The sequence below is a fragment of the Larimichthys crocea genome, chromosome I (assembly GCF_000972845.2).
Source record: "Larimichthys crocea isolate SSNF chromosome I, L_crocea_2.0, whole genome shotgun sequence".
NCBI lineage: Eukaryota > Metazoa > Chordata > Actinopteri > Sciaenidae > Larimichthys > Larimichthys crocea.
In genome coordinates this window covers 2,595,303-2,611,006 of record NC_040011.1, presented here as the reverse complement: position 1 = coordinate 2,611,006, position 15,704 = coordinate 2,595,303, and the positions used below count along the sequence as shown (strand labels likewise).

The 15,704-nt window shown below is 39.1% G+C and overlaps 1 protein-coding gene across 1 annotated transcript; it reads right to left on the bottom strand.

The window, feature by feature from the left end:
* Positions 1–2,007: 2,007 nt before the first annotated feature.
* Positions 2,008–14,987, bottom strand: ctxn3 (cortexin 3). The gene is made up of 2 exons (XM_019272175.2): positions 14,761–14,987; positions 2,008–2,771 (listed from the first exon to the last, which is right to left on the bottom strand). The coding sequence occupies exons 1-2, from the start codon at positions 14,789–14,791 to the stop codon at positions 2,332–2,334; spliced, it is 471 nt and encodes a 156-aa protein (XP_019127720.1). The 5' UTR covers positions 14,792–14,987; the 3' UTR covers positions 2,008–2,331.
* Positions 14,988–15,704: the final 717 nt, after the last annotated feature.

The window sequence follows — 15,704 nt, the reverse complement described above, 5'->3', positions numbered from 1 at the left end:
AGACTCTGAACAAACCACAACTAAAAGAGTGGAAAGTTTGGCAGTGAAACAGATAAAGCTTGTCACTGTACCAGTTTTATTATTGTGATCTCGACATTAAAGCTTCTAGGACTGTGACTTTAAATACATATGATATATCTTTAAAAATAAATGCTCGGGGGTGGTCGGAAGCGTAGTGGGCTGTGCAGGCGCCCCATGTGCAGAGGCCACAGTCCTCGCTGCAGTTGGCCCCGGTACGAATCCTGCATCGGACGGCCCTTTGCTGCATGTCATTCCCCCTTCAGCTGTCCTATACCTTAAAGGCATAAAAGGCCCCAAAAAAAACAACTAATAAATGCTCAGAACTGTCAGAAAACCTAGTTTAAAACCAACAAAGGTTGCTGTTTAGACCATATATCAAGGATGTGGAGCCTTGGTCAATAACAGTAACAGAAACAGAAAGTAGCAGAATGAATATCATTTTAAGTGTACACTGTATTAAGTTTATTTTCACTGCTTTACTTGTTTACTCTACTCTCTTATTAAAGCTACCAGACCAGACTCTTTGACAAAAACATTTCACCAGAATATTTTCACATCTCACTCTGTGAACTGAGGATTTATATCCAGCAAACCACAACTAGTGATTGTTGAAACATTGGAAAGACTAAACAAGACAGGTTGATGAGTGCCCGATAGTAGATCACATGTCGGTGAGTGGGAAATGCGAAAAGAGAATTGATAAGTATTGTTTCAGTAGGCAGTGCCCATCCCTCCCTGGTGGTGTTACTAAAAGACAGAATTTGATTTGAATCAATCTAATTACTGCACAGTTTGGTTTAAGTCCTCCTTATAACAAATCAACTATGATGTAACGATGGTAGAAACCTTGTACATGGCTAACAAGTCATCAACTTGAACCTCAATGCTGATACCCTGTTAGTGTAAAACCCTGTTCTCTTTTCCACTTAATAATCTGATTACAAAAGTACCTGTTAAAAATGTTTATCCAAAGAACATCTTCAGAGCAAGAACTCCAAACCATACAGCTGCTTCTTCAACACTGCTGTCAAGTTTCAGTAATAATTCCTGTTTTTGACTGAACTATTTTAAATGAACTACAGGAAACTACAACAAATGGGACTGGGATCATAATAAAGTGACTGTAGATGTAATTTACTGACTGAGTGTTAAAACACTCTTTAAGCGTGAATTTGGCAGCTTACCACATCACATTAGATCTTTACACGGTACAGAGAGACACCAGTGAGCTAAGACAGTGAGGTGCACTGAAGAAAAATGTCTACCCTGTATAAGCGAGGCACCCTAAGGTCATCTTTGACATACAGTCTCTGGTCTCAGTGAACCTTCAAATGCTGACAATGAGAACAGTTCACAGTTTGACAGAGGAGAGGCAGCGGTCTCTGCAGATGTGGTGTGTTAGCCTTGGGAGACAACAGCAGCCTTACATACTGTGTAATACTCAGAGTGGTCCTCGGGCTGGGTATCAAGCCTCAAAAATATAGCTCCAGATTTAAATGATCATTTGCCAATTTTAGACTGGATTTTATTGAAGCAAAGTTCTTGTACAGCTGTTAGTCTTAAGACAACACTTTGTCTACTTTTGTTAACTGAAACAAAAAGTGTTGCTTTTTAAAGTTAAAAAGATTTATCATATTGGGATCAGCACTGAAACAGCATTAATATCAAAAAACGTTCAGATAATACCCATCCCAGGATCACACATATACATAAAGCTGTGTTCAGACTGAATGCAAAGCAAATTTTAGAGGCAAAAGGTTTGCATATAAAGTCAATGTGAAGACTGGAGAGGACAGGAAATCAGGCTAATCTACCCAAGGTGGCACAAACTAAGGGTGAAGTCCAGTGAATACAAAGGTTTTCAAATGATAAACTATAAATAAATATTTATTTTAAAAAAAACTTTTACATTTGTTAATTTGTGTTAATAAAGCAAAACTGAACTTCACTTTGTGTTCAATCTGAACAAACCATAGGAGGGTCTAAACCAACCACTGACTGATCAAAGCCTCATATTAAGGTGTCTGTCTTCCCTGCGTGTGTGTCTTCCCAGCCTGGCAGCGTATGTGTTCTCACAGTCAACCAAGCTCACGTGAGTCCATTTCATCCATGTGGAGGAGGATGGGAGTAAAGTACACACAGATTATGCTAATTCTGAACTGCTCTTTGTTCAGTTAGCTTGTGCATGAAACAGTGTGTGTGTGTGTGTGTGTGTGTGCCAACTTAAGGCAAACACAGTAACACAGTGTGTGTGAGTGTGTACATAAATATACACAAGTGTGCTTGGATGTGTGTATTTTGTATTGAACTCTAGGCCAGAGTGTAGTCAAACTGGCCCTTCTCCAGACCGTCCAGGCCATCTGCCCAGGTGGAGGTCGGCATACTGCGGTAGGGGTCCAGCAGGATACGAAAGCATCGTACAATGAGGATGAGGAGGAAAACAAAGAGGAAGATGACCAAGGCAAAAGTTGTCTTCTGCTCCAGAGACATGGCAGCGACAGCTGAATCCGACAAGGATGAGGAGGAAGACGAAGATGAAGAGGACGAGGAGGAGGAGGAGAGGGCGACGAAGTGTCCCCCGGCAGAGTACAGCAGAGAGGAGAGAGCAGAGGTGAAGGGCTCTCCCTCCATCATCCAGGAAGAGAAGTGTGTGGTGGGGGCAGGACAGTGGCACTGCAACTCCCACAGGGGGCGCTGTGGCATCCTCTTTACACCAGCCTGGCCCAGCCCCTTGAGATGGACCTCATTGTCTGGAGAGACCAAAACATACAGAGGTGTTTAACATAAAGTTCTTCGATGGTGATTTGATATCAGATGTCTGCCTCCACCCTCCCTGTGGGAGCGGCTGTGTACTGAGAGTACATAGCTGCTCCAAATACAGGATGTTATTCTCAATGATATAATACTTTTGTAGTATTAAAAAACAATATGTGTAAAGTATTATTCAAGCTAAAACATATATAAACTTAGGTTTGAAGAACTACTACACCCAAGTAGTATGTAATGATTGTTACAACACTTTGTGATGATTGTTATGGTACTTGATAAAGTAAGAAACATCTATGGTTCAATATACAATATGGTACAATATAATGTAAGAAAATGGAAGTAAAAGTTTTTTTAATGCAAGTAAAATAAGTTGGACTTTAATGGTGTAATCTTTGAAGAAGGTCAATAAAAAGGAAACAGTTTAGCCTGCTACTGCAGAGAGTGAGTTTGCAGGAAAGGCCTGTGGGTCTTACTGGAAAACAAGCTCAGGCCTAGCAATGCAAAACTGGCTCAAGCTGAATGGTGTGTGGGGTTATAGTTGAACAAGCATGGCACATGTGTGGGCAAATGACTAGGGTGATTTTGCCTAAAAAAACAGTCACCATTAAAGTGGAAAGTCCCCAAGTTTTAATGGGAACAACCTGGCAAAGTTTTACACCATTATATCATGGCTGTTGAAAGATGAAAAATGGCCACGACTTATGCTATTATTGTAGTAGATGTTTTAGGACAGTTTGTCTGTGAAGATAATAAAGCTAATCTGCAGCCAACTTTGATGAATCCCATGTGCTTTTTGAGGATTTATTCAGCTTGACAGATTGGCACTGAAGTTGGACTTGGTTTCTGGCAGGGACCAAGACTCCTTAACTGACCTTTGACCCATCAGTTTGTGCTATGATGACAGAATGGATGCACACCTGATGGTGTACTGCACACACATCGAGTCAACAGTTGACACAAATGATACTGGATCAGAACCAGTATCATATTAGGTTCACAGTGTGCAAGATACTGAGTAGAATGTAGTGGAAGGTGAGAGCCAGTGTCAGTGGGGGAACCTGGTCTTGTTCATGAGGCCAGATGCAGTGAACAAACTGTTTCTGTGGTGTGAGGTTTGGTCCTGATGGAGTGCAGCCTCCCACCAGAGGGGAGTGATTCAAAGAGTTTGTGTTCAAGGTGGGAGCGGTCAGCCACAAGCTTTCCTGCATGCCTCAGAGTCCTGGAGGAGTACAGATCCTGAAGTGACAGAAGTGTCCTTGGCGCTGGCAGAAGCCTTACAGATGGACAGATGCACCCTTCCTGAAAATACAGCTCCCATTCCATCTGTGGATTCTGACTGAAGTCATAACAAGAATCAAACCGAAAAAGGAAATTTCCACATTTTCCAACCTAACTGAAAGAAATATTATTCTTCCATAACGTGTCCTTCCACTGTAAGAGATGAAAGACACAATTCACAGTCCCTGCTCAGTGTAAAGAATAAATTGCAGTTTGATCAAGTGAAATATCCAAATCTACAATGTTTGATTATGGTAAAAGTGTGACAGAATTGTATTTTTATGTATTTATAATGAAGTGCTGTAGTGCTGCATGATGCAGATATCCTGGCCTACAAATGTATGTGTCACTTATGAGCCAGTATGAACAAGAGGAATGATTACAGTGACAAATAACTCTTTTATTGCACACTGGCAAAGGTCCTAACCTATCTTCAAGACAAGAACAGCAACAACAAGATAAATGGCATTACAGAAAAAGTCAGAGGTGGATCACAGCAGATAAACACCTCTCCACACAGAAGTCGTCAGAGGACAAATGAGGTAAAATATCATTGAAGAAAAAAAAGATTTTAGTCTAGTCAGTACTTTTTGATTTCCTGTCTGCTGCACTCACTCCCAAGCAATTTGGTTCTAACTCGAGGTCAGGTCAGGTCAGGTCATTCAATGTTGTGTCACATTTGGGAGGCTCTATTGGCAGAAATTAAATATTGATATATTTTCATTAGTATATAATCACCTAAACATAAGGATTGTTGTGTTTTAGTTACCTTAGGATGAGCCTGAGTGTTCCACCATGTTAAATAGTCAAGTCAAGTCAAGTCAATTTTATTTATATAGCACATTTAAAAACAACAGAATTTGACCCAAAGTGCTTTACAATCAGGGGGGATTGCAAGGATAAAAACAATAATGTTATGAAAAACAACAAAACAAAACCAAAGAAAAATGAATAACATAGTAGACAAAATCATTAATACTGCAGCCTCAGACTGAGCTAAAAGCAAGATCATAAAAGTAAGATTTGAAACTGGATTTGAAATTGTCAGTAGTAGGACAGGACTTTATGTGATGGGGTAGGCTATTCCAGAGCTTGGGGGAAGCAACAGAGAAGACATGGTCGCCTTTAGTTTTTAGGTGTGAATAGGGGACTGAGAGGAGCCGATGTGATGATGACCTGAGAGATCTGGGGGCAGGGTATGGAACAAAGAGATCAGAAATATATTGTATATAGCTAAACCATTTAGGGCTTTGTAAACAAATAATAAAATCTTAAAATTAACTCTAAATTTCACTGGCAACCAGTGTAAGTGTGCCAGGATTGAGGTGATGTGGTGTCTCTTTTTTGAACCAGTTAAAAGTCTTGCAGCAGCATTTTGCACCATTTAGAGTCTGGAAAGGGTTGAGTCAGTTAGCCCTATGTAGAGGAAATTACAATAATCTAACCAGGAAGTAATAAAAGAATGGATGACTGTCTCCAGATCCTTTGGCGATGGTTCTGAGCTGATAAAAACTACCCTTAACAACATTACTGACTTGACTGTTAAAACTTAGGGGACTGTCAAAGAGGACACCCAGATTCCTAACCACGTTATGGTAATTAGGTGCTAGGGGACCGAGTGCATTGCTGATAGTGGTGACAGAATCAGGTGGACCAAAGATAATTACCGTTTTGTTGTCACTGAGTTGTAAAAAGTTCCTCGCCATCCAGCATTTGACGTCATTTAAACAGTTAAAAAGATTTCGTAAGGAGCAGGTGCTATTGGGTGTGACCGGTAGGTAGAACTGTGTATCATCTGCGTAACAATGGTAGGGAATATTGTGTTTTTGAAAAATGGAGCCAAGTGGATGTGCATGTACTGTATAGGGAAAATAGAAGAGGACCTAAAATTGAGCCTTGAGGAATGCCACATTTAATAGGAGCAGAAGACAAGGAACAGTTCCCAATTTCAACAGTGAATGTTCTGTTTTTTTAAATAGGAGCTAAGCCATTTTAGGACTGTCCCCTGTAGCCCAACTTCGGCCTCCAGACGTTTTAAAAGAATGGCATGATCAACTGTATCGAATGCTGCGGTGAGGTCGAGAAGAACTAAAATAGCAGAAGAACCAGAGTCAACAGAAAGGAGAAAGGAGTCATTGTGTACTTTAAGCAAGGCTGATTCTGTACTATGTAGAGCTCTAAAACCAGATTGAAATTTATCAAGGATATTAAAAGTGTTTAAGTAAGAAGAAGCCTGGATGAAAACAACTTTTTCTAAAAGCTTAGAAATAAATGGTAATTTAAAAGCTTAGAAATAAATGGTAATTTAGAAATGGGCCTAAAATTATTAATGTCACTGGAGTCTAGGCTTGGTTTCTTTAACAGAGGTTGCACAATTGCATGTTTAAAAAACGAAGGGACAACTCCATTTGTTAAGGAGCTATTAACTATGGCTAAAATAAGTGGACAGATCATTACAAAAACCTTGTTTAACAGGCGTGTTGGTAAAATATCCGAAGGGCAGTAGGTGGAATTCATATGTAAGACCATGTCAGATAGCTGAGAGGATAATACTGGTTGGAAGTGCAGGAGGTGACTGGCAGGGTGAGTTTGGCGACCCCTCTTCATGATTTTAAATAACCATGTTTCTAACCAACACTGCCTCTATGGGGCTGTACATGTTTCAGATACTGTTGGAAGGGAAGGCTGAGGCCAAAGAATCATTAGTTATTTGAAATCTGCAGCTTCAAAGCTAGATACTACAAAATTCTTAATACTGGACCTTCAAGCCTTATGCAAAACATTGCTATCAATGCTAGCAGCGTGACACTTGGGTCTGTCTGTCGGTCAGTCCACCATTTTGGTCTAGGTTGAAATATTTTGATACTGCTGGATAGACTGCAGTGCAACTTTGTTTGGGTCCCCAGAAAATGAAGTGTAATGGTCTCACAACGTAAACACAATAACTTTTGACAGGATACCATTTTGTGTCAAAATGTAGTTTAAAGACGTTCATTATTTCAGGTGATGCTTACATAAAACTTTGCCATGCTCAGAAACACACACGTTTCGTGGGAAAATACTGTATCACTCTGGTGCATGGGTTAATTACAGCAGCCACAATGGATCCTCGTGTCAAACGAGACCTTGAAATGGCTCTAGGATAAAATCAAATGAAGGTGAAAGCTTGTAGACAGTATAAAAGCAGTGCTGGATGACAGGTAAAGGTAGAGTTTAAAGTTCAGAGCAGACAGCTATAATCATATTCATCATGATTTTAATGTTGATCTGAGTAGTTGGATTTTAATGTTGATCTGAGTAGTTGGATTTTAATGTTGATCTGAGTAGTTGGGGAAGTAAGTTTATTCAGTTATCTTTTTTTAGTGACTTTTGAACAAATTATCACATGAAAGCTTGTTTAGTTTTCAGACCTCAACTCACAGCATTTTGACCACCTCGTTCAACCTTTTAACCATGCACACTGTTCATGGCACCAAATACTAAAAAGATTGATTGATTGATTGATTGATTGATTGATTGATTGATTGGTTGGTTGATTGATTGATTGAAGTGTTTATTTCAAATATGCAAACCAAAATAAAAATAAAAGTAAGGCAATACACACATACACACACACACGTACACACATGCTCAAAGAGAAACAATAAAAAAAACAAAAAAACAAAAACAAAACAAAGCGACAATAACCTCATAACACTTAGTGTTGCCCAACACCTCCCTCATCCCTGTACCTCTTAAAAATAGTGTCTTTGTACCTCATTTTGAACAATTTCATGTTTGGACATTGCTTCAGCTCCATGGTCAACCTATTCCATAGTCTAACCCACTAACAGAAACACAAAAACCCCTCTTCTTTGTCCGAATTAAAGTTAGATTAAAGTTTATTTTTCCCCTTAAATTATAACTCCCCTCATGCTTTAAAATAATTTCTGTATATTTATTGGTAAAAGTATTTACCAAGTATTTTTAGCTTTAAATATTATTTGAGCAGTTTGATACTCCACAATGTCTGTAAATTTTAGTAACTTAAATAAAGGTTGTTGTATGTTCCTGATAGCCAACGTTGTGTATGATTCGTATTGCTCTTTTTTGAATGGAAACCTCAGCACAGTATTGAAAGTATGGTGGGGCCAGGGAACAGTAAAGAGTGTGCAGTGATTTCTGATCCAAAACCTTTTCTGCTTTGTTTATTATTGCAATGCTTCTTGAGACTTTGGTCTGTACATGTTTGATATGTGGTTTCCAATTGATTCTGTCATCTATGGTTACCCCCAAAAATTTTATTTTGTGAACTCTTTTCTATTTTAACTCCCTCTAATTTTATTAATACCTCTGTATTCATTGGACAGTTACCAAATACCATTCATTTTGTTTTGCTCAGATTTAATGATAACCTTTTTCTGTTGAACCATATTTTTAGTTTGTCCATTTCTGTAGTGATGTCCTTTTGTAAAGTTTTCCCCAGAACAGAAATGCAACACTTTAGTGATTTTGCATATATCATTAATATACAAAATGAAAAACTTGGGGCCCAACACCAACCCCTGTGGGACACCACAAGCAATGTCCAAACAAGAAGAGACACAATCACCCAATTTCACAAACTGCTGTCTCCCACTTAAATAACTTTTCACCCAATCCAGCACTATTCCCCTGATGCCATATCTTCATCTATCCAGTTTTTTGATTAATATTTCATGGTTAATTGTGTCAAAAGCCTTTTTCAAATCAATAAATACTCCAATAGCATATTGCTTACGGTCTATAGCATTTGTGATTTCTTCTATTGCCTCTATTATTGCCAATGATGTTGATCTTTTTGACCTGAACCCATACACTGATGTACTGATTCTCAGCAAGAATTTTGTGTTCTTCTAAAAACATGTTCAATCTTTTGTTGAAGAGTTTTTCCAGCATTTTTGCAAATTGTGGGAGCAAGGAGGTAGGTCTATAATTTGTGAAATTATGCTTGTTTCCAGCCTTGAACAGAGGTATGACTTTAGCTATTTTAATTTTATTTGGTAATGAACCAGTTTGAAATGATGTGAACATGGATGGAAACAGATGTATGTGAATGGCCAACAATGCCCTCAATGACCTTTTTTATTAGTACCATATTGATATCATTGAAGTCAGTGGACTGTTTGTTCTTACATTTTTTGACAATATTCAAGATTTCATTTTTATCCACTGCTTGTAGAAACAATGATTTCTCTCTAATAGCTGTTCATCAAATGTCCCTGAATCAGGGATTTTTCTTGCAAGCTCAGGTCCAATACTTACAAAGTATTATTGAAACTATTAGCAACATCTGTCATGTTATAATTTTCAATATCCTTATCAATGAAATACTTAGGCAGACTATTGTGTTTAGATCCATCTCTTATAATATTGTTTAATATTTTCAATATTCTTTTAATGTTATTTCTATTATCATCTAATATACTCCTATAGTATTTTTCTTATTTGCTCTTATAATATTAGTTAACTTATTATTATATTTTTTATATTTACATTCTGCCTCTTTAGTGCTCTGTCTTATGAACTCTCTATAAAGTGTATTCTTCTTTTTGCAGGCATTTTGTAGGCCTTTAGTAATCCATGGACAATTTGTATATGCTAGTTTCCTATTATATTTCTTAATTGGACAATGCTTATCAAATAATGAAGAAAATATTCTCCAACTATGCAAGGTTAACATCTTTTTCTCTAAATATTATTTCCAAATTATGCTCCAATAATTGATTTTTTAGTGTGTTAATGGATTCTTCTGTTCCTTCTCTTCTGTATACTGTTTGCTTGTTTGACTTTTTCCTGTGTCCGATGTCATATACTGTAAACACTGGCAAATGGTCACTTATGTCATTGATTAACAGTCCACTTATTATATTATTATCGATGTCATTGGTGAAAATATTATCAATGAGAGTGGCAGAATGAGAAGTGATTCTGCTAGGTCTAGTGATTCTTGGAAATAGGCTCATACTGTATATTGTATTAGTAGTAGTATTGTGTTTACTGGGATTTAATAAATCAATATTAAAATCCCCACACATGAAAATAGTTTTATTCTCTATTTTTGAAAATACACTTTCCATCCACTCACTGAAGGTATCTATGCTTGACCCTGGCGTTTTGTAAATACAGCTAACAATGACATTTTTATTTTTCTCCATGCAGATTTCAACTGTTAAGTTCAGACCTTCCAGGAATTTGTGATGTTGCGATTTGCAACTTCAACGCAACTTCAGTGAATCCCGGTGAATTCAGGGCGGTCCCCTCTCCGGGGACGGGGCCCCCTCGCCCCCGGCACGACTGTTGAATCGTAACTTATCGCGACTTTCACTTTCTCCCGCAACTAATTTGCAACAAAAATGTAAAAAGCACCGCAACTTTCACCACATTTTTTTTAAAAACCTCATGCAACATCAGGCATTTTAGGCCGCAACTATTTCAAAAAAGGCAGTGAAATCCTGGTGGGACTGGTTAAGCATTCAAGTAGATTATCAATAACAATTGTCATTCCATCTTATATCTGAGTTCATTGCCCTCTAATTCAAAGTCTATACCTTTTTCAGTGTCAATCCATGTTTCAGATATTGCTACTGTATTATATTGAATGGCTTGTGAAATGCATGTAGATAATTCTTAATGTTATTGAAATTGGCATATAAGCTTCTGCTGTTGAAAACAATGAGTGATAATTTGACCTCAGATTTAATGTTCTGATTGTATTGATCATCTGTGTAGTAGCAGCAATTATACACGCACACACACACACACACACACACACACACACACACACACACACACACACACACACACACACACACAGCTTCAACTCAAATTTCTGTTTGAGACTAAATTTCCAAATCTCAAAAGATTTTTGTGAGCAATATGTCACCTGTTTGATTGTGGGTGGACGATTTTAATATTGCTATGTATACCCTCGCTTTAAAGTTGTTAGGGCTAATGTGCTGCAGTAATATACAGAAGGCTACTTTACACATCAAACAGAACAACATCATCATGGAGTCATATTTCAAATTAAATATTGACTTTAAATTTATTTTGTCAACAGGTTCCACGTAATTGTATTAAGTTATTTCAACTCAAAAATGTTATGTAATTGAAACCCTAACATAACATTTGTTATCTGTGTGAAAATAGAAAAATCACTGTGTGTCTCAAACAGCTCTCATTGTAAAATGTCAATTAAAATTCAACAGCATATGTGAAAATGGAATAGCTCGAGGCAAAACAAAGCAGGAGGGGGCGATCTCTTAAGACCTTGAGAAATACAGCATGAGCAAGACACATACTATCAGTCCACAGCACATAGCTGGAAGATTTGATCACAAAGCTGCAGGAACTATCTTTGTTTATACATCTTGTTACCATTGGATAAAATGTGTAAAAACGGGTCACCTGAATCTATAGTTTCTCACTCAACTTAACTCAACTCTCAGTTATGTGGCGAGAATAAGCTCCTTTCTTGTTTTGGGGTATCAACATGGTTGCCAGTGGCAGCAGCAGTTGTTTTCAATGACAAAGCTCTAAAAAAGTTGACGTACACGATCGACTCACCACCAAACACACAGACTAGCTATAGATTAGCTGGTTGACATTTTGGAGTTCCCAGGAGTTGATGGAAACCAAACCAGAGGTAGAAGAAAAGTGAAACACAAGGTGTTAAAGTTACAAGGTGATACTACATCATTAAAGGTTTCTAAGTGGACAAACAGAATTAGTTAGCACAGACATAAACAATGGGGCATAAGATTAGCCAGTGAAGTTTTTCTCTTGCTGTCTTCTACCTCACCCCTCCTCTGTCTCTGTTTCTAATCTCTCTGTAGCTGCATTCTAATTCAGGAGCTGCACCTCTTGGCACAAAAAGGTGTGTCCTTCAACCATTCAGTACCAGTGAAACATTTGGACACATCTACCATCTGCAATGTAAAAAGTGAGAAAAATCAAGAAAAAACATTGAATGAGAAATGTCCAAACATTTGTCATCAACTACTGATAGTGTATACTGTATTTGATACAGCATTTTGTTTCTTTTTTCTTTTTTTACATTTCTTTAAGAGCATTTTGCATTCTACAGTTCAGTAGCTACTTCTAAAAACATTTATGACATGTCTAATGTGGATGCACAATTAACCAAATAGATTATTGAAATTGCAGTTTGGCATAATCCAAGTCTGCAATGTTTGATTAAGGTGAAAGTGTGACAGAATTTTATTTTTATATTTTTATAATGAAGTGCTGTAGTGCTGCATGATGCAGATATCATGGCCTACAAATTTATTTGGTAGAGACAACACCTAATGTTATCATCATCATCATAAAATATTAAAATACTAATATATATCATATCATCATAAAAGTTCCCCACAAAATAGTGTTACAGAATAATGCAGTGACATGGATTTTGACTGGATGAGCAATTTTAAGATAGACTTTAATAATCACAACAGCTAAAAATACACAAGTTGGATATTTTGTGGGAATATATCTTCCGATAGTCCTGGACACATCATCAGTGATGCTCCTGGACTCATCGAGTGTCTTTCAAGATAATACACCCTCTTCCAGGTGACCCAACTTAGGCTGATCAGGCCCAGCACAACCCCTTGCACCCAACTTGTATTGCAAGCATCTTGCTTTCCAGCTACCTTGCTGGCATTCGCTGATCAGAAATCACGTTTGGCAAGTTTCCTCTCATATGCCTCCTCCAGGCAGTTCTCCCATGACACAGTTTACGCCAGGAGCATGACTTGCTTGGTGGAATCAGACATAAGCACTATATCAGGTCTTAAGGTGGTTGGCACAAAGTGCTGTGAAAACTTGAGTTACCTCCTGTTGTGGAGAAATTGCTGAAGTCAAGGTCAATGGTGAGGTCGGGAGGAAAGAAAGTGTTCAGGAGCCTCTGATGTCTTATGCTGTATTATTTATTGACGCTTGGCCAAGGAGAATTAAAGACACTCTCAAAGTACGTCTTTAGTGCCTGGGTCGGTCTCACATTCTGCCCAACTCATCCTGGTGGATCGACTTTAAACCCCAAGATAACACCACAAATACTACACGCCCAGAATTAGTCAAAGAGAATGTTTTTATTCATGCAGGTGTTATTATCAGTATATTCTAGTCTGGAGACACAGATGTCTGTTTACGCAGATTGGAACATCAAGGCCAGCTATCTATTATGTCCAGGAAGGCAGTAATAGGTCTCTTTGACCCTGGTCACCACAGTGTTGAGATAGACTGGCACCTACTGTTCCCAATCAAAGCCAAACAACTAATACTGCCGAGGATCTCAAGACCCATACGTGACCTCATGTAACCTAAGGATAGAAAATTCCATAACACCTCCCAAGGTCCACCATCAGCTGCCAGTCCCTTGCAGAGGTTAGGATTCCTGCTGCAGGACCACAGGTGGTCCTGGTGCTCCTCGGCTCTGACTCTAACATGGATCTTGACTTCGCTGGTTTGAAGCTCATCCGGGCCCACCCCATCAGCTTCTTGAGCCCTAACAGGATCCACCCGCAGTCTGGGACTGACTCTGTTATAACTGTCTAGTCATCCATGAAAGCCCTGACTGGTGGTTGACGTTGGGCAGATTTTGTTATTTAAGGCCAGTCTCATGCAGGAGGTGAGAGGAGTTGTCACGATGGAAGTCATCTTTGCTAACGTCCTCCTCTGCCCACTTCCTCCCTAATTATTGTACACCATTTAAAAAACAAACCCGAGTAAGAAAGGTTTAAAAAGCATGAACAATGATTGATAAAAAAATACCAAACACTGATGCCAACCTGCAGAGGATTCTAAAGATTGCAGTAAAAAAATCACCTCAGATTCTGTAGGAACCAGACCAACAATGGTTCTCCTATTGGGAGCTCCAGCACAATAACTACCTGTAAAACAGCTAATTGAACCTCAGTGGTCTGGACAACAGGTCGCTTAAGGCGCAGTTTGAGGGTATTAACTATGCAGATCATAAAATCTACAGACAGCATTGTTCAAGTTCAAACAAACACTTCGCTGAACAGGACTGTCAGCACTGACACAAACAAGCCTCACAGAAACATGTAAGGAATAGGGCCTGATGTTCTGCTGTCATGCTGTTTGTCATTTCAACTTTACAAAGTGAAGCATGTAAGCCCACACTGCTGCAGCAGCTGACAAGATGCCCTGCAATGTCCTACTAATTCAAACATTGCAACAGATGGGACACCACCTTTATATTCTGGGTTAAATGGGTCAAGAACACCCCTCCTCCACTTTCCCCTATATGAAATATATATGCACTGTCTGTTTGCTGTACGAATTTAGGATGGTGATTCATGTAAGGCAGCTTCATTCAGTGCAGCAAAGAAAACGCAACATCAATGACAGGAGAAGGAGAAAAAAGGAGGAGGGTGGAGGTGCAAAGTGAAGTTAGCAGCAGGGATCAACCTGACAAGGACGGTGCAGCCTCATCACTTCCACGCATACATGCTGTTCAGTCAGCTGGACACTGTAAGAGCGGTCACACGTCCACATAACTCAACAAGTGCAAATTGTGACCGAACCTCTGTCGCAGAGTCGCCTCTGTTCACACATACACGCAAACACACACACACACACACACACACACACACACACACACACACATGCGTCTTCATAAGGAAACCGCACATTTAAGAATACCTGTGTTTGTTTGCGGTGATGTCGGATCCATTTCCAGAGTTACAGGGGGGACCAGAGGATTTGGCCCATTCTACCTTCACCTCGTCTTTACTCAGCACCGTATGCGACAATCAGACGAAACACAGCGGAGGAGAGTGAGAGATCTCGACAGGATGCCATCCCAGGCTGAGGGCTCTGCAGCCTCCCACAGCCCACTGAGGCGCTTTTTGGCTGGGAGAAAGGGGAGGATCGACCCAGACCACATCACAACAGCTCTTCCTATACCAGCCTGTGTCGACCCCCCCCCCCCCCCCCACCACCACCACCACACACACACACACACAAACACACACACACACACACACACACACACACACACACACACACACACACACACAGCGAGAGAGAGCAGCTGCTCAACACACTTCATAATGATATAATGATCAGATATTGTATAGTGACTCAAATATGTTCTTTCTAATAAATATTAAAGTGACACACACACTGACACACATCAGGACATTTTAGGCTTAATTACAAGTCAGTGAGAGAGGGACCCAAACATGACATCAATGATCAAAAAAGTAAAAAATTACATTTTACAATAATGTTACCAGACTTTTTCCAAAGCATGCTGCCTTCCATTAATTTCACTGCAGGCAGCAGGTAAAGTCTCCTCATAGCACGGAAGGAGAAGCAGGTGTCATTAATGACTTGACGGTGATGGGTATACTGGAACACTTAATGAGCAATTATCATTAGCTAAATGCATTTTATTTATTCATTAGTATACAACACAGGGCTGTACAATGAAACACAAACTGTAGTCCCTTTATGGTCCCCACAAAGAAGTGTTATTTATGGTGCAGAGGATGAATTAAGGAGTCTCACAGCCTGAGGCAAGCTAAGGTATTTATAGCACAATCCATACATATTTCAAAGTGCTTAACAAATGAGCAGACAAA

Bases quoted from the DNA above. Each gene is read 5' to 3' on its own strand.
- ctxn3 (XM_019272175.2), bottom strand. From the start codon at position 14,791: ATGGATCCGACATCACCGCAAACAAACACAG. The intron at 2,772-14,760 runs GTATTCTTAAAT...TGGTCTCTCCAG, and splicing joins ATCACCGCAAACAAACACAG to ACAATGAGGTCCATCTCAAG.